The following is a 26,488-nucleotide window of genomic DNA, read 5'->3' on the forward strand; positions in this document are numbered from 1 at the left end:
CCGGATATTTGTGTTGTTTATTGCATCCAGGTTTCAGAAGTCACCAATTTTTAATTTGCTTAATGTTGTTTGAAATTAGATGATTAGCAACAACAAGTCTCACTTCAGGGAAGAGGTGGAAAATCTCGTGATGGGGTGCGGGAGTAACAACCTGGGTCTCAATGTGGCTTCAGGACAACCAGGAATGACCACCCGCCACTAAACATCAATAAATGTCGTAGAGAGAGCGAAGACCACCAAGTTCCTTGGAGTTCATTTAACTATTGACCTTTCAGTCGATGATCAGTCTCGGATTGCCTTGAGATAGTTTTTGCCATTTGCATGGCTGGAAGATGTATTTTGCTAAGATGGAAGGATTTTATCCAGTTATGCTCAATGGACGACCCAAATCTTAACATGTTTGAACCTCAAGAAGATTAGATGCAATATTTTGAAAACTGGTTTGATAAAATGTGGCACACTTTTATGGAATATTTTAATGTTTAATGAATAATTTAATGGTTTACTATTTTGTATATAACAGACTGTAACAGCAGCTACACTGCTACTGAAAGAACACACAACCAGTCAGTGAGCAGAAAAACTGGTTTATTGCTGGCTGTCGGGCTGGACTTATACTCCCAGCCCAAACCTAGCTGAGAACCGCGCTGGGGGACGCCAACGTCACTCGAGCATCGCGTGGTTCCCCCAGCACGGGCTTCTGAGCCCGGTGCTAAGAAGGACGAAACCCCCGACAGTACCATTTTGGCCAGCTGCCCTGCCACGTGGATTACAAGCGGGGTTGGTTCACCTGTATAGTGGCATGCCGCCACACAGCCCCCCCACCCCCCCCCCCCCCAGAACTGGCGCCAGTGTCCTTTTTTAAGCTGGGCGGCCTCGCTTCTTGGGCTGGGCCACAATCACTGGTTCGGTGGGGTCGAGGTGAGCTGGCTTCAGCCTGCCCACAGTAAGCAGCTCCCGCCCGCCGCCGATGTCCAGCGTGAATGTAGACCTTGAACGCTGGACAACCCTGTACGGACCCTCATAAGGTCTCTGCAGAGGTTCCGCAGGCGGGGCCCATCGAATAAAAACGTACTCTGCGGAGTGCAGCTCGCTGGGGACGTAGGTTGGCCATGTGCCGTGCCTGGGTGGCAGTGGGGGTGCGAAGTAGGCCCAGAGGTGGGGAAGTAGCTCGTGTGGGGACCACTTGGGGTTGTGAGGCGCGTTGATGAATTCACCAGGCAGTGCCAGTGGTGCGCTGTAGACCAGCTCAGCTGATGACGCCTGCAGATCCTCCTTGGGCATGGAGCAGATGCCCAGGAGCACCCAAGACAGTTCATCCACCCAGTCGGGACTGGTGAGTCAGGCCATAAGTGTCGACTTAAGGTAGCAGTGCAGATGCTCTATCAGCCCATTGGCCTGCGGGTGATAGGCCATGGTGCGGTGTAGCTCAATCCCCAACCTGTTGGTGACCTGTGCCCAGAGGTGAACTGGGTGCCCCAATCGCTGGTGAGGTGATTCAGAACGCTGAACCAGGCAACCCAACCGTGCAACAGTGCTCAGGAGCAGGAGTCCGTGGAGGCGTCCGGCATCGGGATCGCCTCAGGCCAACGAGTGGTTCGGTCTACCACCGTTAACAGGTAACTGTTGCTCCGGGAAACTGGTAAGGGCCCGACTATGTACACGTGAATGTGGCTGAACCGTTCCAGGATGTGCTCGAACTCTTGCATGGGTTCCCTGTGTGCCTGTGCACCTTGGACATCTGGAAATGGGTGCATGTTCTGGCCCAGCCCGCGATCTGCTACCGCAGCCCACGCCAGACGAACTGCTCTGCCACCATACGGACCGTGGACCTGATGGACGGGTGCGAAAGGTCGTGGATGTGATGGAAGACTTGCCTACGCCACTGCTGGGGAACCACTGGTCGCAGGGTGCCCATGGAGACATCACACAGGACGGTGCCTTTGCAGCCAGGAGTCGGGAGGTCTCAGAACCGCAGGCCCGTGATGGCAGTCGTGAAGGCTCGCATCTCCTTGTCTGACTTCTGGTCCCAGGCAACCTGGTCAAAGTTGAGGCCGGGTGTCAGTGTGCAGATGGCCGGACGCGAGAGTGCATCAGCGACCACGTTGTCCTTCCCCGCCTTGTGCCGAATGTCGGTGGTAAGCTCCGACACGAAAGAGAGGCGACGCTGCTGGTGGGCCGACCAGGGAACCTTTGCCATCGCGAGTGCCTGAGTGAGGGGTTTATGGTCAGTGAAGATGGTAAAAGTCCTCCCCTCCAAGAAATAGCGGAAATGCCGTACCACCAGATACATGCCCAGTAACTCACGGTCGAAGGCGCTATACTTGCGGTCTGGTGGGCGAAGAAGCCGGCTTCCATTGTCCATTCACCTGCTCCTGAACCCAGAAGTCAGGCAGCTACCCCCTCCATCAGTAAGGGCAATCTGTCTGAATGTGGTTGAAGAATTTCTTGTTGGACGCCTTTCACTTGCAGCCCTTGAGGGAGTAATTTCAAGGAACTGCACAGTAACAGACCATTCTGGTCCACGAGCTCATGCTGTCCAAATACACCCACGTGACCAATTAACCTTTTAACCTGGTATGCCTTTGGAATGCAGTAGGAAACAGAAACACCTGGAGGAAGCCACCAAGGGCACAGGGAAAACATACTAATTCCTTACAAACGGCGGCCGATTAGAGCCCTATAATTGTGTTCCACTCACCATGCCACCCCAAATCAAGCATGGAGGCGGTTTGAAAATAGTACTTTTAACAGAGCAAAGACATCAAAAATGTTATCAGTAGCTGTAAAAACATCATAAATATATAACTCAATGCTTTCCCAAAACAAATACAGAGGTTTAAAAATTCCCCACAGAGGAAGCACTGTTGGGAAAGGGAGATGGCAATGTGGATGGGGAATGAGTAAACACAGAAATGCTGCAGGAACTCAGCCGGTCGCGCAGCGTCCATGGGAACTAAAGATACTTTACCGACGTTTCAGGCCTGAGCCCTTCAAGGAAAAGCAAAACGGCAGGCGTCTGAATAAAGACTGGGAGAGAAAGGGGGCAGTGAGACACAAAAGTCTGTGATTGTAGTGAAAATGCTAGAGGAACTCAGCCGATCTTTTAAGCATCCTACAGGAGACAAAGATATATTGCCGACATTTCGGGCCTGAGCCAAAGGCAATAAGCCAGATGCAGGATATATCAGAAAGTCTCAGAATTCAATTATGATTTTTACACACAGATAACAGCAAAATCCAGAGTGGTCATTTACATGGGAGGCGTGTTTACACCGACTTTCTCTGCCGTGGAGATTGTCGGAGGGGAAACGTGGGAGAATGCCGCATTCATTAGTGCCTGTGGTCAATTTATACTGCAGGTGGCCCATAAGAAATATCTAGAGGTCCTGGAGGAAAAATGACGGATGGAATTTAGCAAGTAAATTCCGTCTTGACATTTTTACGCTGCCAGCTGAGCGGAAAATTTATGCAAACTTTCAGCTTCTCAGCGGCTATGTGAAAGTCATAAATGGGGGAGCAATCTAGACCAACGAAAAGTGTTAATTGGATAGGTTAAGGGACTAGGTAAGAATGTATCATGTTTGTGTGAAAGGAGATGGAATGGAGAGATAGAGACAGATATAGGGAAAGGAGATGGTGGGGGGGGGGTGTTAATGAAAGTCAATAGTAATGCCATCTGGTTGGAGGGTGCCCAGTCGGAAGAGGATGTGTAGTTCGTTCAATTTATGGGTTGTCTTAGTCTGACAGTGCACGATGGGCCTGCCAGGAAAATTGGGTTTGTGGACCTTAGGTAGAAGGTAGAAACAGTCAGTGCGGAGTTGGGAAACAATGAGGTTGCAGGCTGGGCAGGGAAATGACTGGAAATGATGAATTCAGAGATAGTGCACAATATATTGGCTTGATAAGTTTTGGTGGGGCCCTGTTGGAGGGGAAGGTAAAAGGTGACCAGAACAATGTGTCCAGGAGGAGAAAAAAGGTTTAAAGTGGGAGAAGGGGTCTGTTCTTGCAGTGGGGGGGGGGGGGTTGGGATGGAGAATCCTGGCTGTAGAAGTTGGCACAGAGATGAAGTCAACAGAAGAGTTTAGCACCATGGTGTGTGTGGATCTCATTGAGGTGTGGGCAAAGGGTGACCATGGTGAGGACTCTACTGAGGACAGGGCATTCTGTCTCAGAGAGGGGAAGACCAGGAGGGTTTGGTGGAGGAAGAGGATGAATGGGGTGGAGGGTTTCAAGTGGGGAGGAGGATGGGGTGGATCAGAAGGTGGAGGGTAGGAAAGATCCAAGAGAGCGAGGGGAGAGTTGGGGAAGTCAAAGGCTGGAGTGGGAGAGTGAGAGGGGCCAGAGAGAGAGTATGCCATGGAATCTTGGTTATTTGGGGCCACCAGGGGCCAGGATGAAAGTTCACATCAGAGGCTTGGACCTGTAGGCCACTGGGGTCAGGTGAGAGTTCATGTTGGAGACTTCTTCCTGCGAGCCATCAGGGCCAGGGTGGGATTGCACGATGGCAGCTTGGTCCTGTGGATTGCCACGACCAAGGTGACGGCCTGCATTTGAGGTTTGGTCCTGTAGGCCACCACGGCCAGTGTGGGAGCTCAAGGCTGAGGCTCCTTCCCGTGGGTCACCAGGGCAATGGTGGAGATCCACATCAGGAGCTCAGTTACAGAGGAAGTAGTCTTCAGGGAGGTGAGCTTCTGATCCTTGGATCAGAAATGGTGGCTGAACATGTGTAGGAGAGGTACGTGGCAGATCGTGGCGAGTTAGGTGTGGAGCTGTGGTAGCAAGAGAGCGAGGGTCTGCTTGTACCTGCACCTCGAGCTGAGGGTAGTCTGTAGGATCAAGCAGGAGAAGTGAAGAGAGCAGGAGGCAGTGCAGCAAAGGTACCAGAGATCCTGGTGGAGGCCAAACTAAAGATGGAATCCACGTGGCACGAGATGGTGGCGGAGGCAAGTAGCCAGGAAGGACACATGGCTGTGGATGCGTCTGGGTGAGAACATGGTCGTAGAGGTCGAGAGAAGCTGGAGTGTGCAGATGGGGGGCAGTAAGAGACACTCTCACAAAGAGAGGAAGGGAACATCTTCAGGGTAAGCCATCCCTCGAAGAGATTTTGCAGTGAAATGAGACACAGAACTGAGAGAGATGGCCCATGTGACTGAGATAAAAGGAGTTGCAAAGCCAAGAGGATAGTAATGTCAAGTCCTTCATGAGAGAGTAGCCCTAGTATGATTCTTCATCACAATGGAAAGTGAAGTATAATTTCCAATCAAACTAGAATCACTAATCCAAATCTAAACTCCAAAGCTTTATGGAGTGAGTTATGGGAAACTTCAGATCAGATTTATTGTCAGAGTACATACATGACATCACATACAGCCCTGAGATTCTTCATCCTGTGGATGAGGCAGAATTGCTACTTATTGATAGTGCAAAGAAACTGTACTCAACGTACACATGTAAACAAAGAAAGAAAAAAAAAATCAATAAAGTGCACAAGTGAGAGTCCTTAGTGAGCCCCTGATTGAGTTTGTGTTGAGGAGTCTAATGGTGGAGGGGGAGCAGCTGTTCCTGAACCTGGTGGAGTGAGTCTTGTGGCACCGGTACCTCTTTCCTGATGGCAGCAGCGAGAACAGAGCATGTGCTGGGTGGTGTGGATCCTTGACGATCACTGCTGCTCTCTGACGGCAGCGTTCCCTGTAGATGTTCTTGACAGTGGCCGTGCCCACTACCTTTTGCAGTGCTTTACGCTCAGGGGTATTGGGGTCCCCAGACCAGACCATGATGCAGCCGGCCAGCACACTTTTCACCACACACCTGTAGAAATTTGCCAGGGTCCCTGGTGTCATATCAAACCCTCCGCAAACTCCTGAGGAAGCAGAGGCGCTGACTAATTGTATTGTGAAGAAAACACGTCAATCAATTTCAGTGAAAGGTAGTATTGGGTACTGACAATGGCTAAAATTTCAGAAAGAAATGCAAAGAACACAAAAGGAAAAGCTACTCAATCATAGCCAATGGATCACACTCAATCCAAAAAAATAACTGTCTAGCGTTGCCACACACAAAAGAAATTCAAGCCTGTGGATGGGAACAGGTTAAAATCATTTGAAAAAGATCCAGAGCCAAAAAAAATAAGCTTTCAAGGAACATAAAAGTGGATCATAGAAGCTTCCACAAATGTAAAAAGATGCGGTCAGAAACAAGAGAATTTCTAATGGGAAACACTGAAATGATAAAACAGTGAAACAACCACTTTAATTCTGTCATCACAGAAGGAAATACAAATAATTTCTCAAACCACTGGGGGTTTATTAGAGTCAGAGGGAAATTTGAGGTGGTGAAAATGTTGCGGTGGGGGAAATTAATGGGCCTGAATGATAAGAGTGAATCACTCATAGGGGAATCTGCAAGTGGAGGTGTTCCACTTGCCTGCTGCCCTAAGTGCATTCCCCACATACTTAAATACTGTCTGCACTGGTCATCATCTTCCAAATTCCGTCAATTATGAAAGAATTCTGCAGACAGGAGAGAGGTAAATGTAACCCACCATTTAAAATGGAGGAAGAGTGCAGATCAGTAGTCCAACATCAGATGTGGGGATTAAGCTGGAATTTTTTATTGACACTGCCTTAAAAAAAGTAGCAAAAAATCAACACAGGTTCGTGAAAGGCAAAGGGTGTGTGGCTGCCAAATCTACCGGAATGTTTTGACAATGTATCCGGACAGATAAGGGAAGCATCAGGGGATGCATCCGATGCCCAGAAGGCCTTTGATAAAGTTCCACAGCAAAGGTTAATCTGCAAAAATCCAAGCACAGGGGATCAGGTTGATTGACTGAAAACTAGTTAAGCAGACAGGAAGCAACAATTGGCTATTTTTTTTCCCCCCAGGAAGGCAACCTCTGTTGGGGCTCCAATTGCATCCAATGCATTATCAAGGATTTAGGGGAGGGAACTGAGTGAGATATTTCAAAATTTGTTTATTACACAAAACTGGAGGGCATAGCAAAGGATGCAAATGGGATTCAAGTGATTAAGTTGAAGAAAGTGAATGGGCAAGTATATGGCTTAATCAGCAGAAAATGGATAAGCTATCTACTTGAACAGGACAAATGCAAAAACAGCATTATTTAAAATGGTGGCAAATAGAGAGAATGAATGTACAAAGGACGAGTGTTCAGCACACTAGAATGAAAGCAAACATGAAGGTACAACACGGTACATTTAGCACTACGCTGTTGCAGTAGTGGTGACTGGGGTTCAAATCCCGTGCTGTCTGCAAGGAGTTTGCATGCTCTCCCTGTGCCTGCGTGGGTTTCCTCCAAGTGCTCTGGTTTCCTCCCGCCGTTCAAAATGAACCGGGGATGTAGGTTAATTGTGCGTAATTGGGCAGTACGGGCTCGTGGGCTGAAAGGGCTTGCGTCTACGTTTAAATTTAAAATTAAACAAAATTCAACAATTGTACAAGGTTTGAAATAGTGAGACCATAGAGGTCTTACTATAATTACGTGGGGGGTCTGGTAACACTGAACCTGCATTGTGCATTCACAGCTCTATACCCTGTACCTTGTGCCATTTACTAAAACATGCCCAAATTCTATGCTCAATTTGATACCAGCTGTTCCAAGTTACAGATACAGTTGTTTCCATGAGAACTAAAATCAAAAGAATGGCTTTTGTTTGAATCGCATCTTTTACAACCTCGGAACATTGTGAAGTGCTCTTTAATCAGGCAATTTTCAAAAGTATTGCACTCAGATTCAGGCACAGTACCAGAATCTCAACACTAAAATATGTTTTTTTTTAAAAAAGAGGGTAGGAAGAAGCCACTTAGCACCACACACTTGCTCTTCCCCTCAACGCTCGACATATTCTTTCATTGCCTGCTTTGGCAAATATCAATTGGTTTGAAAATATGCAATGACCGTCCTTTTGACTGTTCAATTCCAAGGTTTACAGTCCTTCCCAAAATGAATGTTCCCCTCATCATTGTCGTCAGAGAACACACACCCAGGTTCAACTTTCCAGCTGCGGAAAGTCGTGTCACAGCATCTACACTGTACAATGCCTTTCCGAACCTTGTTATTTGAAACTCTGGTGGGTATGGACTGACCCACCAATCGCTCCCCTCGCCACATTCGCTCACCTCAGCAATTGAGTTCATGAATCCAGACCACAACAGCTTCAAATCTCACAGGAACAAAACGCTCATAATCATTTATTTCCCCGAAGGGAACACTGAACTCAATTTATGCTTGCAGTGTTCTTGGAGAGCAGCGTTGCTCGGCCCAACAGGAGCATCACTTGTCACTGTCTCTAGCAGTGAGCTTTCCACCAGGGATCAACTAATTCGCCCAATTAATCAAACCTGCAGCACAGCAAATACAAAGCTGGAATATTTATGAGCATCTTTTTAAAACAAGAGGGTTGCCATGGAGTTGGGAGTCCCGAATTCCAATGATATCTCAGTTTAATAAAGGGACTAAGCCACTCGTGTTGTATTTAAAAAAATGCTGGAGGAACTCGGCCAGTCCACAGTGTCGATTGAAGGCAAAAGTATATATACATTGTAACCGATGTTCAGGCCTGAGCTCTTCCTCAAGGTAAAACAAAGAGAAGGGCAACTGAATAAAGGCTGGAGAGAGGAAGGGAGAGGAGTCCAGACTAACAGTTAAAAGGAGTTACCTGACATGAGGAGAGGTGAGAATTGATTTTGGCTTTGTGAAAGGAAACAGATGGGGGAGCGGAAGCTGGGGAAAAGATGACAGGGGGAAGGAGGGAGGGGGAGTGAGCTGGGGGAAAAGTGACGGGGAAGGAGGGAGGGAGAGGGAGTGGGAGCAAGAGCTGGGGAAAAGGTGACAGGGGAAGGAGGGAGGGAGAGGGAGCTGGGGAAAAGTCACAGGGGGAGGGAGAGGGAGCAGGAGCTGGGGAAAAAGTGACAGGGGAAGGAGGGAGGGAGCTGGGGAAAAGATGACGGGGAAGAAGGAAGCGGGAGTGAGTTGGGAAAAAGTGATAGGGAAAGGAGGGAGGGAGAGGGAGCGGGAGTGAGCTGGGGAAAAAGTGATAGGGGGAAGGAGGGAGGGAGAGGGAGTGGGAGCTGGATGAAAAGTGACAGGGGGAAGGAGAGAGGGAGCGGGAGCTGACGAAAAGATGAAAAGTGACACGGGGAAGGAGGCAGGGCGGGGAGGGAAGAAAGAGAGAAAGAGAGAGAGAGAGAGAGAGAGAGAGGGAGAGAGGGAGAGAGTTGTATATCCAGGCAGGTTTTGAAATTTGCTTTGAAACAATCCCCAAAACAGTAACCCCATTTAAAGCGATAAAAAGAACATCATGTAACTTCAATCCCAATCAAAGAGTTTCCAATAAAAACTCTCCACACCCTCCCCCCCACACCCCCACCCCGGCTTTTTAAATCCCACCCGCTGATATGAAAAAGTGGCCGAGATTCAGCAGAGTGAAACCCACATCTGACAAGGAACAGACTGGAGGGAACAGTTTGCAAACGGTGCAATGGAGGGTTTATTCAGTGAGCGCTGCCCACTCCCACCGAACGGAATGCACCCCCTTCCCTGGGCGGGGGGGGTAGGTTGGGGGAGGGAGGGGTCGTCTGATCTGTTGAAGGCTTCCTCTTCTCTGGCAGGGACCTGCTTTTCAGCGTCGCTGATGTTCCTTCGGTCGGACCCTTTCCACCCGGCAGGGGAGTCTCTCTCCCACCCTCTTGCCAGCTCCTGAGAGATGTCCATCACCTTGACACGGGGGGTTCTTCTCTGGCAATGGTTTATCCGCAAACTCTTCCAACCCCAGGACCTCGCCGCTCCCAGTAATAGAACTACTGTCAAACTTCATCTCTCCCGGCCAGTGCCGCTCATTGAAGTGAGCGACCACTTGTTGACTGGTCTACCGCGCCCCGCCTTGTGCCCACCCGCGCCCCGCCTTGTGCCCACCCGCGCCCCGCCTTGTGCCCACCCGCGCCCCGCCTTGTGCCCACCCGCGCCCCGCCTTGTGCCCACCCGCGCCCCGCCTTGTGCCCACCCGCGCCCCGCCTTGTGCCCACCCGCGCCCCGCCTTGTGCCCACCCGCGCCCCGCCTTGTGCCCACCCGCGCCCCGCCTTGTGCCCACCCGCGCCCCGCCTTGTGCCCACCCGCGCCCCGCCTTGTGCCCACCCGCGCCCCGCCTTGTGCCCACCCGCGCCCCGCCTTGTGCCCACCCGCGCCCCGCCTTGTGCCCACCCGCGCCCCGCCTTGTGCCCACCCGCGCCCCGCCTTGTGCCCACCCGCGCCCCGCCTTGTGCCCACCCGCGCCCCGCCTTGTGCCCACCCGCGCCCCGCCTTGTGCCCACCCGCGCCCCGCCTTGTGCCCACCCGCGCCCCGCCTTGTGCCCACCCGCGCCCCGCCTTGTGCCCACCCGCGCCCCGCCTTGTGCCCACCCGCGCCCCGCCTTGTGCCCACCCGCGCCCCGCCTTGTGCCCACCCGCGCCCCGCCTTGTGCCCACCCGCGCCCCGCCTTGTGCCCACCCGCGCCCCGCCTTGTGCCCACCCGCGCCCCGCCTTGTGCCCACCCGCGCCCCGCCTTGTGCCCACCCGCGCCCCGCCTTGTGCCCACCCGCGCCCCGCCTTGTGCCCACCCGCGCCCCGCCTTGTGCCCACCCGCGCCCCGCCTTGTGCCCACCCGCGCCCCGCCTTGTGCCCACCCGCGCCCCGCCTTGTGCCCACCCGCGCCCCGCCTTGTGCCCACCCGCGCCCCGCCTTGTGCCCACCCGCGCCCCGCCTTGTGCCCACCTGGGAGGCAACGCACTTTGTGCCCCGTAAAGTGGCAACAAATGGGTCTGGGGAGGGAGGGGGGGGGGTGACATAACAAGCGCGGTGGGCTTGGCTTTGCCAGAGTTTCCAAGCTGGGTCTGGCCGCACTGGTAATGAACATCGAGTGGAACCCGCAGGACACAGGTCCACTCAACCCCGCGGAGAAGCCCCTGCAGGACCCCCCCCCCCTCCACCCCCCCGAGGCTCTCAGCACCGTTCCCGCTGCCAAGCAGCAAAACCCCTCCTCCTACCATTGTTGCTGCTCCGCTTCGCCTCCCTTTCTTCCGCCGCTCTCGCCCTCCGGAGCGCCGACCCTGCCTTGGCCGCGCACTGGAGCACAGGCACCGGGCAGCAGCAGCGGCCGCCCCTCCTTGATGGACGGGCGCAGGCAACGAAAGGAGCCGGCGAATCAAGCCACGGGGGTGGGACCGGCGGCGCATCGCGCACCAATTAGCAGGCACCCTCCCCCTCCCCTCCCCCTCCCCTCCCCCGGGATCCTGGGACGAGCGAGTTCCAAAACTCTGCACTGAACCAAATGGGGAGTCGCCCCCCCTCCCCGTCCCCCCATTAGATCAGTGGTTAAAATATGCACCACGATTAGGAATAAAGTTTGCAGCGCCAGGGTGTTCTGAATGCACTTTGTTTTAAACTTTCAGTTCACTAATGATAACTTTTCTGGGCAACTTCAGGGATCAGGTCCACAAGGATGGATTGGCCAGGTCAACTCTCACCACTTAAAAGACTTCTCCGTCCATTCCTCTTTAAATGTCTCTACCGAAGTGCAGTGATACTGGCCGCACTCCTACTGGCCTATTGTAGGGGGCAACCACTGTACCTGCAGGTGCCCGGCTGGCCCCACCTGCTCGCTGTCAATCACCAGCCCCTATAAAGGTGGACCCCTTCAAGGGGGCAGCAGTGCGCCAAGACCCGGGGTACAAGTTTAAGCTAATTAAAGCCTGTGGCCTTTGGGTCAGAATCATTCGCGCAGCAGCGCTCACCCGACATTCTAAGTCCCACATGTTCCCACGCTACATTTGGTCTGCCTTGCTGTCTCCCGTCCACCTTGCCCATCTGAAGCCTCTCGACCTCCTCTTCACAACCCATCCTGGTTCTGTGACAGCAGCAAACTTGCTCCCCTTATCTCAAAGAGTAAAACACGAGTCATGGAATGGATTAAGTTAATGAAATAGATGTTGAAAAGGGGGTATCAAATGAGGGCGCTCCGTTCACTTTGCACAAGCAAACCACATTACAAAAACAAAAACTGAAAGAGAGAGAGGGGAAGATGAAAGCTCCAGCAGTCGCCGGCAAGAGTGAAAAGCCTGGTGAAGGCCCCATTTCAAGAAGTGTTTTGAGTTCTGAGTTCAGCCTATTCGAAATCTCTCTACTGGCTAGTTAGGGGAAAAGAAGAATTCTTTGCAGTAACCTGATAGAAGGCATGTTTCTTTGGAAAGGCACTTGAAAGAAATCAGTTTGTGTGTCCAACGTTCTCTCTGCACCCACCAAAGCCTTCCTGTCTGGTAACAACACCAGAGCCTATTTCATGTAATGACTGTTTAATTCTGTGCACAGTACACTGAAAACTGCCTGATACCAGTGAACTTGGAGAAGTGAACTGGACGGTGAAAAAGAACCATCTTGACGCACACTTAGAATTAGGAGGGGATTAAGTTAAGTAACTTAATCGTGATAAGTTAAATATTGATTTTATTATTCTGTATTAAGAAAATAAAAACAATTTTGTTTAAGTAGCCATTGTCTTGGTGAATTCCTATTGCTGCTGGATTTAGAGTCCATCGGGCTTGTAGCGGTAAAAACACAACACTGCAGAAACTCACCAGGTCAGGGTACTTTATTTAGCAAATAGAAGATGCATAACCAATGTTTTAGGTTTGAGCCTCAGGGTATGAGCACAAGATGCCATCTCAAGTCAAGAAAGGAAGCCAATGCTTAGCTATGTAAGGCCAGATGCTTGCAAATTAAAATGCTCATTCGGGATATTACTTGGCTTCTTGATGACAGACACTTCAACTAATTGCATCTTATAACGGTGCTCAGCCTCGATCGCTGGTGAAACGGGTCACTTTTCAACACAAAAAGAATCCTCACGAATCCACCTATTACCTCCTGCCTGTGGGACTGTGTTCCGCCCCTCCCCCCCCCACCATTTTGTTTGGGTGACTGCCTACATTTTGCCTTGATGAAGGGCTCAAGCCTGAAACTTTGTTATTTATCTTTATCTTTGCTATATAAAGTTTGATCTGAGTAAAACCAAAAGACGGCAGACACTGTGGTTGAAGTAAAAACAAAATGCTGGAGAAACTTGACGAAGGGCTCAAGCCCAATCGTTGGTGATGTATCTTTAACTTTGCTGTATAAAGAACACTGTTTGACCTGCTGAGTTTCTCCAGCACTGTGTTTTGAGACCTTATCTAAAGCCCTTTTTCTACTGGAACCTTGTCCTAGGAATTGACGGCCAATTGACTAGTTAAAGGCCCAGTGGAAAAGAGAAACAATCAGCTGCTTGCAAATTAAAATGCTCATTCGGGATATTACTTGGCTTCTTGATGACAGGCCACAGTCAGCTCGCTGGCGTCAAATGACGTAAAATCATGTTGAGAATTGACGGCCTCGACCCCTACTCACATCCCCAGCATCAGCTGATGCCGGCATGCCGATTAAACCAGTGGAAGAAGGACAAGTTGCATCCCAGGACTGTCCCTGTCCGCAGGGATGACTTGTGATCAATGGGAAAGCAGGTTAAAAGTGGCCCAGTGGAAACAGCAAAAATGGGTTATTTCACCGAGAAACTGCACGACCAATTAACTGGGATGCCTGAACCAAGTTGAGAACAATTGACCCCAGTGTCACCCCACAAGACAGAGCCCCTGAAATTACTGTTGTCTGTCCATCCAATCCTTCTCCACCATGCATATTATCCCTAATAAGCCAAGCACTGATTGGGTTTAATTATCCCTCATATCACCTTTTCAAAGGGCTCCTAAAATTCCAAATACATCACCTCTTCCTCGTTCACCCTCATTTATTCCACCAACTAATCTTAAAAAAAGCGAACTATATGCCAAGCAGGATTCGCCTTTTGTAAATGCATACGTCATAGAATCACGGCATTTTACAGGACGGCAACAGGCCCTTCAGCTCAACTTGTCCACTTGTCTGCTCAAGCTGGTCCCATATGCCCTCATTCACCCAGATCCATCTGACTTTTCCTAACTACCGTATGCATCCAACTGAATATTTGCCATAGAGCCTTCTCCCTCCCCTTGTTTGCCGCGATGCCTTCTCTCCCTTATCCACCTATTGCCTCCTGCCTGTGGGACTGTGCTCCTCCCCCCTCCCCATCATTTTGTTCGGGCGCCTGCCTACATTTTGCTCACACCTGGATGAAGTCCTCAAACCCGAAACGTTGGTTATGTATCTTTATCTTTGCTCTGCAAAGTACACAGTTCGACCTGCTGAGTTTCTCCAGCGTTGTGTTTTCACTTCAATCACAGGGTCTGCAGACATTCATGTTTTGCTACTAAATAACTGCCCTGCCATGTCTATCTCAAAACATTTATTTCATGTAATCAGTTTATTTAATTCTGTCACATGCGCCCTTCCTACTGAAGTCCCTTGCTCACCCGACTCCACAGTCTGTGGACACTGTGCTCTCAGGATCTGAGGTAGACTCATTACGGCCTTTCGGATGGAAGCACACATTCAGTTTCCCAGGTAACCTGATTCAATTAACTGGTTCCAGCCAGCTATCCAATCACTTGGAAGATCAATGTTTGCATGTTTATCTTTTCACATCATTACATTTTAAATCTCAACTGTTAAGCACCTTTGGCCATGAAATTATATTAAACAAATTACATTTAAAGTTGAAGTTAACTTGTCACAAAATTTCCAGTGGAATGAGATGGGTTCTGTTAACAGACCCACAGAACGTCTCCAACACTTCATATTAGCTGTATGAAGAGCACAGACACAGATGTAGGGTTACAGCGTAAAGGAAGATCACTTTGCATCTAGCAAGGGCAGCCTCCTAGCACTGATATGGGGCTCATTCAGGAGCCTGATGGCTGCAGGGAAGAAACTGTCTTTAAGCCTGCCAGTTCATGCTTTTGTACCTTTGCCTTCTCCCGATGGGAGGAAGCTATTTAATTTTAAAGTAAAATGAAAACGATCTCCATGGATAATGTATTCAGTGACTACAATTACTCTGAGTTACTGCGAAGAAACACACTGTACTCTGACCAGCGGTCCTTCTAAGCTGCGTGTGTGCATGCGTGCACACCGGGCATTTGTGCGCACACACAGCGCAGAGGGAACGTGGACTCTGACCACCATTTTGTTTTGGGCGATGCGGTTAGCATTTTGGCGACTCGGGATCAAATCCAGCTCTCTCTGTCAGGAGTTTCGACGTTCTCCCCCTGTCTGCGCGTGCTTCCTCCACAAGCTCCTGTTTCCACCCACCCGCCAAAACACATGGAGACTGTAGGTCAATTGGGCAGCATGGGCTTGTGGGTTGGAAAGGGCCTGTTACCGTCGAAACTGACATTTCCTATCAAAGAAACCAAAAAATTCCAGGTCAATGGAGAATTTCTTAAGTACAGTTATTGATTTAATTTGGGAAGTAATCCAATCAGCTGCTACACAGTAAAATCCCACGAACAGTATCATAATAATGTATGTACATGTAGTTACGTTATGTATTTTTATATAATTTCATCTTTGCTACATAAAGGACAGCTGAGTTTTTCTAGCTTTTTACTTCAACCTTCATGAATTATTATATGATATAATGATCTGTCGTTAAAGGATATATCCAACTGCAGTGGTGATGCACTGTCAATAACACAAATGGCTGGAGTTAAAGAATAACAGACTTTTAATACAATAAACTTGAAGGTCATCCTGTCCTGTGTGACCCAGGCTTTCTGGGGAGGGGTTATGGTGTTTGACCCTTTATACTAGGTGAAGAAGGAAGAATCACGGGTCCAGTCATAGGATGGGATGGAGCAAGATAAATTAATGTACAGCAGTTCACCACTTTCACTCTTTGTTTTCTTTTAATTTTGCCCAGCGGGGTGACATGGGGCACAAAGTTATGCCTGTCCGGTGGCCTGGTCTTCTATTGTGACCGGTGGAGAGCCAGTCGCTGTGCCATAGCTGGGGCCATTGTTGAATCCTGGACCTCCAGCGCTCTGTCGACCTGCTGAGGGTAGGGCAACTCGACCGGAGTGACTGGGGCAGGTGGGGACCGTATCAAGGTGGTCTGGTTATCGTCGGAGGTTGACGGCACCCAAGATGGCGGCCCCCGTGTAGCAGCGTGGTTGTCTTCAGGAGATGATGGCAGCCCACCCCCCCCCCCCCCCCCCCCCCACCATGCTGTGCACATGGCAGCGCTGGAACTGGAAGACAACTGTGATTGACACACCTTTGCACGCCAAGCACATGTTGCATCTTTTGCCAGGCAACGTTTTCGGAGGTGCTTTGGTTGGCCACAAAAGTGGCACTTCAGGTGCTCCTGGGAGACCGCGGCTGTGTTGGGCTCACTTGCTAGACATGGAAGCAGACTGCTGGCCTGTAAATCTGCGTCCCTGTGTGGACCCCGCACTGTTCGCTGAGTAAACCTTCATGTTATGAAAGGTGATTTCCAGCAACTTCACAAGGTCAATCGCCCCTTTTAAGTCCAACTTATTCTGGTCGAGTAGCCTCTGGCACACATAGTCCAATCTGATGCCTGCTACATAGGCGTCCTGGATCAAATCCTGTGTTTTGGGCAGCTGACACCGAATGGAGTTAAACATTTGTGCAAATCCCCACTGGGCCCGGAACTTGTCGCTCGCATGTGCCTGGCGTATACTTCATTAACTTTCTCTCTGTACTGGTCCTTGAGCATGTCCCTGTACATTGAGGCATCCCTGATCTTTGGGAAAACCAGGAGAAATGTAGGTGCAGCTTGTTTGCCTCCGTGGCCACGATTCCAGAGGAATTCTGCAGAAAGACCTCAAAGCAACATAGCCAGAGTTCAAAGCAGTCGGAGGCTTGATCTCCAGATTATCAAGCTTCAAGAGTTGTTCCATCATTGAGGAAAAAAAAATTGTAAAATTGATGCGCTATCAATAATCCGAAACACTGGAGTTACGAAACTATCAGCTCTTATTTATAATGAACTTGAAGGTCATCCTGTGCTGTGACCCAGGCTCTCTAGGGAGGGGTTATGATGTTGGAGCCTTTATACAGGGTCAAGAGGGAGAAGCCACAGAATGGGGTGGCGCCAGGTTAATGAGTGTATAGGTGTTCATCACAGGTGGACAACTTCTTTACATGTTGCCACTGAATCTTTAATACACAAATGAGAGGTCATATGGGACCAGAATGAACATTTCACCCATAAAATCGTAGCATAGCTCTGTATTCCACAGGCCAGCTTTTTCCCTGCTGCTATCAGATTCCTGAATGAATCACAGACATGGCCTGGCTTTGACATTTTCTTTTTCTTGCACTATTTTCTAAGGTGGTTTATATAATTCCTTGCACTGTGAAGCTGCCGCAAAACAATGAATTTCGAGAATTATGATTCTGCTTCAGATACCAAATGGGATTTCACTCAAAGGATTGACTTCTGACACCACTGACAAATCCTCTCTGAAAGGAAAAAAAATTTAATTAATTAGCTACATTTTGGAAGATCCTTTTTGCCACGGAACACATTACTGATCGTTCAAGGTGAGCTCAATTGCAGAAGCTTTAGAAAGCACCAGGAAAGAATTGGAGGAGTACTCACAGGACCCTCGGGCTTGGACAAATGTCACACTAGAGACAAATGTCTCTCTAGCCCCACGTAAAGAGAAGTTTGCTGCCTCACAGGAATTCACAGCAGCAGCACATCTTGAGGGTCCCAAGTGCTTTTTCTGTGGTCAAAGAAAGCACCCCAGAGCCCTCTGACTTGCCAGAGAAAATGCCTGTTCCAACTGTGGAAAACGTGGGCATAATGCAAAAGTCTGCAGAAGCCCCAAGGCCACAGCCAAGGCCCATTCTCATGCTAATGAAAGGCGGGAAAGCTCTTCTTTCTCCACAAACAGAAGAAGAAAAATGCCATGTGCAGCCGGCCATCTTGGACAAATGCTACAGTCTTCAGGAGATGAATATGACGCGAGTACTATTGGATGGAAGGACACGAAGGACACGCCAGACTTGCTTCCCTACGCATGAATTAGGCGAGTCCACACAATTTATCTGACACCACTGTATGCATCAAAATTAATGATGTGAGGGTAAATTGCTTAATAAATAGTGGAAGCACTGAAAGTTTTATTGACCAGGAGTTGGTCAACTGCCTTGCCCTCCCCACATGCCCGAGTGAGCACCGGATCCTGTTAGCAGCCAGCAGCCTTGCGACTGAGGTAAAACAGTTTTGCAGGGTTACTCTAGAAATCCAGGGCACAAAATACAAAGGGTTCAAATTACTAGTACTCCCTCATCTCTGTGCACCGGTACTATTGGGGTTAGATTTTCAGTGCCAGTTAGAAAGCACAATGGGCCTCACCCCCCACTACGCCTTACGATGAAACAACACTACAACCTGTCTGTCCTGAACATAGAACCCCTTCCGCTGTTCACACACCTGACCCCAGAATGCACACCAATAGCCACAAAGAGCAGGAGGTACAGACCGAGGGTGGCCGGATGTGTGAACAACGTGGAGGAAACACAGATGTCTACGGATCAACAAGGAGCATAGCAACAGTCACTAGAACAGTCGTCCATCGAGTCACCCCCGAGGACTCTACCACCCACCCCGGAAATCAGGACCCTGGGTACGCCCGCCCCACAAAATATCACCATCCTAGACTTGATGGCAGGACCTAATCCCATACAAGAGGATCCCCAGCCCACACAGCCACATGACCAACCAGTACTTCCCACTCCCATACCTTCACCAAGAAAGGCCGAAAGGCAGATCACACCCCACCCCTATACCACTACTGAGGAGGTCCAGAAGGCAACGGAAGCCACGAAAAATTTTGGACATGAATTTACAAACAAGGGAAGGACCGGGGGGGGGGGGGGTGGGGGGAGATAACAATTTTTTTAAGGGGGGGGGTTGAATGTGGTGATATCTAATTCACCAGGGGTCATCCCAGTGACCTTGTACATAAAGCAGTCCAGAGCTACAGTCTAGCCTTCTAGGTTTGTCTTGCAGAGAGACAAGACCTCTTAGTGTACATATTAGTTTATTAAAGCTGTCTTATACTCACACTGCTGGTGTGGTTATTGTCAGAACACATACCACTTCTGCACATTTGCACAAAGCTGAGATCCATTCACAGTGGAACGCTACATTCCACCGCCATCTCCCGCCTCATGGACTGGCTGCAATAACAAACCTGTGTAAGCCACGGGCAGTTAGCCAATGGAAGCATCCTCATATTTCTTCTGACATTTACAAATCATTCTGATAAAGCAATCTCCAAGAGCTATAAAATTGTAAACTAACAGCATCATGGATGAACCATATTGGTTCAAGACCTCAGTTCACAACCATAATCCTTAAGAACTTTAGCTGCTTCCCCACTGGGAATAAACATCAGGCAGATCAGACTCCACGATAAAACAAGCAAAATGGTGTAATCCTTGTTTGGTATAGTGCTGTGCTCCTGGCTTTCAATTCTGAATTTTAATTCCGTTTCAATTCTGTGCTGCACTCCTGTGTCAACATGTCTGCCCATACCCTCGTGTATGGTCAAACCAAGACCACCCATAAAACACTTAATTTTCCATCTGGGCATTCTCCAACCAGTTGGCATCAACATCAACTTCCTGGGTTTCTGCCTGCCTAGTCCCTACTCCCCTCTCTTCCCCATCCCTCCGTCTTCTTTCCTCCAGCCCTCCACCCCCTTCCCCCTCTATTCTCAGAGCCAGCCTTCCTCTCCCGTTTGCTGGTGTGCCTTCCCTCCCTATTACCTCCTGCCTGTGGGACAGTGCTCCTCCCCCAGACCTCCCACCACCATTTTGTTTGGGCGACTGTCTACATTGTGCTGATACCTTGATGAAGGGCTAAAGCCCAAAATGCTGGTTATGAAATTTTATCATTACTATATTCAGTGCGCTGTTTGACCCGCTGAGTTTTTACTTCATTCACGGTGTCTGCAGACTTGTGTGTTTTACTCCTGTCCTTTTGCTTTTGTGTTAACAGGGGGTTTGCTCTTATAGAATTCCTATGTGATACAATGAGTTCGTCTCTCTCCTGAGTAGCTGATTTTATATCTATTCTTATTGGACCTAACAATGATTCGTGATGTGCTATCGAGCAGAAGAGCAGACACAAAACATAAAGACTGTTCAACAGGCTTTATTCCACACAAACTTCCACAGAGCTGGCTGTGAGAGTAGCTGTGCTGGCTCTGAGACTGACCTTGAGGGGCTGTGTGTAGCTTATATCCTGGAGGGTGATTGGCAGCCGACCGGGTGGGGCTTGGTCCATTCAGATCGGCCGATTGACAGCCAGCCAGGTGTTGCCTTGTCCCCCAGTGCTCTTCCTGCAGGTACACAGGTCACCCCCTTCAGTCGGCTAGTGGTGTATCACCACATCTCTGCATTCACCCATTCGCTGCTAAAACATTCTCTAATGTGACTAAGCTTGATGTTTCCAACATCTAAGAGCAGTAATCATCACCCTAACATTGGTCAGCACCTGTCTTGTTTGATGGCGGAGAACACCGGACTGGGTGAGAGTCCGGCAGGGCTAACTCCTGTGGTGCCATTTGTAGAGCCTCTCTCTGCACTGTCACTGGGCGGTGGGGGGGAGGGGGGGGGGAAGTTATTTCCTGGCTCCATCTCTCACTGAAGATCCTGAACTAAAACAATTCAACCTGCTTGAATATCATCAAAAATGTCAATAGACCATTTTGAATTTGAATAACTTGTAATTAGCTACTTATCCAATTACACAGGCTTTTTTAAAATCTTTGCAATATGTTGCTGGAAAACTCTCTGAAGCATATTTGTTCCTGATAATAACAACATTCTCTTCTATTCAGACATTCCTGCGGCCAGTGCTGACTTGGTGGAGTTGTGAGGGTGGGTGATGCCTGGGTAGTGTGCAGCAGTTGAACACCAGCTTGACATATTGACAGATGAAAGTGTCGGACCCACAAACACCCTCACACGCAAACATGCACACTCACACACATACACACTTGACACATCCAAAATATCCTCACTGAAAAGTCATCTGCTAAATAAAGCACAATCATCTAAAGATATAGATACACAAACAAAGCTCATATAAATTCACACAAATAATTTACATGCATAAGCACATTTACCGATACAAGCACACACCCACTGACACATGCATACAAATACATATGGAAAACAGAACAAGGCAGCGCAGTTCAGGTCCTTTGTCCCATGATGTTGTGCCTCACTCATAATATATGTAAACATACACAAAAATAAAACTTTCACATACATGAACATATGCAATAGACAGACACAAACCCAGATGTGCACAAGCAGAAACACCTGAGTACACATGTGCATGTGCGTGCGCACACACCACTCACACACCACCCACACCCACACACTACACACACACAAACCACCACACTACATTCATACACACATGCACACTACACACACACACCACACATCCCCCCCCACACACACACACACACAAGTGCACACATATCCACACCACATATCCCACACACAAATGCACACATACTCACCACACACACATACACACTCTACACACACACACACCACCCACACCACACACACCCACACACACACACTACACACACACACACACGCACATGCACACCACACACTACACACTCACATGCACACCACACACACCACACACACACACACACAGACACAGACACACACACACACACAAGTGCACACATACCCACACCACATATCCCACACACAAATGCACACATACTCACCACACACACATACACACTCTACACACACACACACCACCCACACCACACACACCCACGCACACACACTACACACACACACACGCACATGCCCACCACACACACTACACACTCACATGCACACCACACACACCACACACACACACACAGACACAGACACACACACACACACAAGTGCACACACACCCACACCACATATCCCACACACAAATGCACACATACTCACCACACACACACACACACACACACTACACACACACACACACACACACTCACATGCACACCACACACATCACACACTCACACATACACACACAAACGCACACATACCCACACCACACACACACACCTTTATCAGCCAGAGCCTCTGCCTCACATTGATCCGAGGAGTTCTGTCCTCCTCTCCCTTCAGCTCAGCAAGTGCCATTCCCTCCTCAAATGCACTGTCGAAAGGCTGAGCAGGGGAGCATTTGCCAACATTGCCACTCAGGATGGCAAATCTTGAAAGCAGTTGGCTTCGATGAAAGCCACTCAAAGTCCACTCAGTTTTGTCAGAAGGAGCACACACTGAAAAAACCACAAAAGGAAATCATTGCAAATGAACCAGGGAAAGTTGAAAAGAAAGAGAAGCCATAGGAAGATTTAAACTCGCGCCTTTGGATCAAAACTGCATCTGCAACCACTAGTTTCCTAGTTCAACACCACCCCACCCTTCATTAACCAACTGGATGATTACAATCCATCAGCCTAAGAGTACTGCATTGATTTCTTTTACTAACAAATGGAAGTATTCAAATAACTTAGAAAGAAATGTTTTATTGTCCCAATATGTTTTGCTCCAGGACGTGTGTGGCAGAGTTCTCTTATTCGGATGCCTGACTGGCAATTCCACTGGCGATTGCCTGGAGGTGGAATGCACACTTAGGATGGCAGAACTTGACATGGTTAGCATAGCAGTCAGCTCCAGCGGTCCAGGTTTGAACCTGGCACTCTCTGTAAGATGTTTTCCCGTTCTCCCCATGACCTATGTGGATCCTCCCTGGGTGCAGAGGTTCCCCCCCCCAGAAACATATGGGCTTAGAAAGATATTGGGTGCTTGTTGGGGGGCAAGGGTTTCAATGGGCAGAATCAGCTTCTACCATGTTGTAAATTAAAATAAATTAACTCACCATTAATCAAAGAAATCTGGAGGATCTGAAGGAAAGTGGACCGCTGATAAATGAGAAATATTTGCTCATCGGATAAATAACTGGATATAGATCAGCTTAATATTTTGATAAAGTGCATAAGGTTCCTTTCCAAGGCCATTAACATGTTCAAATTCATCAATTGTAACTTCATTTAATGACACTCTAATTGTCTGAATAAACTTTGGAAATATTACCTTAATATTTTAAAAAATCTGTGTTGATGATAGCTGCCGTTTTAGGCAAGGTCAAAGAAAAACCAGAAAGTTTGAAAGCTGCTAATTTGGCGCATAGTGCTAAATTTTTTTCCGCAGTAAAACTCCTGGGATCTGCCAGATGCCGGCTGAGTGAATTTTCCGGTTGCTTGAGATTGTGTGTGGCGTGGTTGGTGAACTAATGGCAAGACATGCCAATTTTAAACTTCCATGTTTTTTTTAACCTATTTACTGCCTGTGATATTTTTTTGAAGGATGCTTGAATTCCGGATTGCAGAGGTTTTAGTGTACAGTATTAAAAGAAATAGCCACAAATGCTGTCAGGATTTTGTATCTTAAAAATTCCAAAATTTGCAGTCTTTGGAATTTTGGATCACACCAATCTTCACTACAGGGGACATCCTTACCTGTGTCTTGGCCAATATTAATCCATGGAATTAAAACAGAGGGTTTGATCATTATTATATTGCAGCTTGTTGAAGTAGTAAATTGGCTGCCTCTTTGGGACTGCACTTCAATTGAGCTTCATTGGCTGCGAGGAGCTCTGAGACATCGTGAGCTCCGTGATGCTGGTATCTAAATGCAAGTTCTGCTTCTGCTCTATTAATAGATGGAAATTTGCTTAGATGATTAAACAACATTGTATTATGAAAGGAGATCAGGAGAAGACAAGTTCAACAGAATGTGGTACTTCCATTGTTCAGGAATGGTAGTATTTTTGAAAAACAGGTAAATAACATCTAAGTGCTGACACAGTTTAATGAAGTAACAGTTGCTTAACTAAGCAAAGTACCCGTGACAACTAAGTCATGGTGGTTACCGTATATTTCAGAGCCAACCGACAAATAAGTCGACCCCCATTTTTTTTAGCTTAATTTTAATGGTATATCTGGCATATAAGTCGATCCCATTTTGTGGGCCTCCCAGGAACAACACAAATCTTTTTTAAAACATCCCAAATGCAAGTGACAATGCTGTAAATTAAGTACGTTAAAAAAAAATCTCAGCCTACCAGACAGGAGCAACAGCCAGGCTCCCAGAAGCGGTTATGGCGGTGCTGGTAGTGGGGAGGTGTCAGGGTGCAGCAGTGCCAACGGTGGGGAGGTGCTTCCAGGAGAATTGACATCAATCTGTTTTTTTCAATGAATTTAAGGTCTCAAAATATATCTGGTGTATAAGTCGACCCTGTCCCCCTTTTGAGAAATTTTTTAGGGTTACAAAACTCGACTTATACGCCAAAATATATGGTAGTTTCTTTATATTTCTTTCAGAAATTTCTAATGTTAAGAAGTTTGGGAGTTCTCCATTGTTTATTGCTCTAAATCTCTCATCTATTTAAAGATATGTCTAATCACTTCATCTTCCCACCCACCAACCCCCCTCCCCCTCACCCACCAACCCTTACGGCTAAAGATGATGGCTCACTCTGTACTGACAAGTTGTCTGCCCACCACAGAGCTGTGAGCTTATCCAGCAACTGCTTTCTCTTGCCCTCAATGCTGCCACCTCCCTCTGGCCTTGAATATTCATTGAGATGCCCTGATATGCTGTTACAAGTGACTTGCGTGGAGTAACTTTATCTTCCACTCAGCAATTTGCAAAGGCTCTTGCAAATTTCTACATGTGAACTGTGGAGAGCATTCTGACTGGTTGCACAGACACCTCCATTCTGTCTGATGTGGAGGTGCCAACGCACAGGACAGGAAAAGGCTACAGAGGATTGTGAACTCAGCCAGCGCCCTCATGGGCACCAATCTTCACTCCATCAAGGACATCTACAAGGGAGAGCCATGATCCTCAAGGACCCAGGCCATGCCCTCTGCACACTGCAACCATCAGGAAGGAGGTGCAGGAGCCTGAAGATGAGCACCCAGTGGTACAATAAATGGTTCTCCCCTCTGCCATCAGATTCCTGAATGATCAATGAACCTCACTTTCTCTTCTTTTTGCTGTTACAAGCCCAGAGGACCCCAAAACTCAGCAGCAATAGATATTCACTAAGACAAATGGTTACTTAAATAAAAGTTGCTTTTAATTATCTTTAAACATAAAAACAGAATCACACTTTAACTTATCGCGATTGACTTAACTAACTAAACTTAACCCCCTTCTAATTCTAAGTGCCGTGTGTGTAATGTGTGTGTAAATTCAGAAAAGTGCTTTGGTTCACAGTCCAATCTCACTCCTCATTCCTTGAAGTTCACTTGTTGCAGGCAATTCTTATACCGTGCACAGAATTTAACATTTATAAAGTTCACTAGGCATTGGTGCTTGAAAGGTAAATGGTTACCGCTCAGGAAGGTTCTTGTCAGTTTTCAGAGAGAGATTTGTTGTTCCAGGACATCCACAACTGATGTTCTTCCATCAGCCAATCCAGGGTCTTGCTGATGAAACTTTCCCCTTCAGGGTTCTCCAGATGATAACCTCTTTCTTTCAGGTTACCACAGAGTTCCTTTCTGTTTCCCTTATTCTAAGTGAAACATTGGACAGACAGTCCTCTCCTCTTGCATGAACCACAAGGTCTTTGACCAGGCTGAACCAAGAACTCACAACCCATCTTCCAAATGGGGCTTTCCACAAGCTTGCCAGCTTGTCCTTTTCCAGTCCAGCTGTTGCTGGCTGTAACACTGTAGAAGTGATCCCTGTGGTCTCTCTCTCTCTCTCTCTCTCTCTCTCTCTCTCTCTCTCTCTCTCTCTCAGAGAAAGCCTGATCGACTCTTTCTGCTTGCAAAACCACATGACCCTCTTAGAACAGCTCCAGACAATCTGCGGCTCCAACAAGCTCTTACATCTGTTGCCTTTTTGTAAACAACAATCCATTAGTGAAGTCTCTTGGGAACTCTCCAAAGCTCTTGCAAAGGCTGTGGGGCCGATATGTCTAGCATTAGTGGAGCTCCAGTATTTTAAATAAGATCTGTTTTAAAGTGTTTGTATGTGACCTTCTCTAACAAACCTTTGCCAATTTATCTCCCAAAAACATATCTATATACTCTGCCACAACACTAATTTTATTTATTTTTAAAAATGCAATTTATATCAATATTTTCCCCTGTGATGCTGCCACAAAATAACAAATTTTGTGCCGAGCTCATGACATTAAATTCTGATTCTGGCAATCACCACACGTCATGAGCACCTCATCCCAAGGAAGAGATTTCAGTAGTGTTCTGTATTCAATTTAATCATAATTTCTTGTCCCTTTGGCCCTAGATGCAATACCTACTTTCTGGCGTTCACCCAAGGATCCATTCCATTCGGATGCACACAGACAGCCCGTCCACGGCGAATACCACAAGGGGGTCATTCACAGTTAATTCCAGGA

At 48.2% G+C, this 26,488-nt stretch overlaps 1 protein-coding gene across 1 annotated transcript in view; it reads right to left on the reverse strand.

Annotated features, from left to right (window-relative positions):
* ece1 (endothelin converting enzyme 1) overlaps window positions 1-11,249 on the reverse strand; it is a 235,351-nt gene extending 224,102 nt beyond the window's left edge. The window contains exon 1 of the mRNA XM_069919098.1: window positions 11,046-11,249. Within this exon, the coding sequence (XP_069775199.1) occupies window positions 11,046-11,234 (189 nt within the window). The 5' untranslated portion in view covers window positions 11,235-11,249. The remainder of the gene's footprint in view (window positions 1-11,045) is intronic.
* Between the last annotated feature and the right edge of the window lie 15,239 nt (window positions 11,250-26,488).

The sequence above is a fragment of the Narcine bancroftii genome, chromosome 2 (assembly GCF_036971445.1).
Source record: "Narcine bancroftii isolate sNarBan1 chromosome 2, sNarBan1.hap1, whole genome shotgun sequence".
Classification (NCBI taxonomy): Eukaryota; Metazoa; Chordata; class Chondrichthyes; order Torpediniformes; family Narcinidae; genus Narcine; species Narcine bancroftii.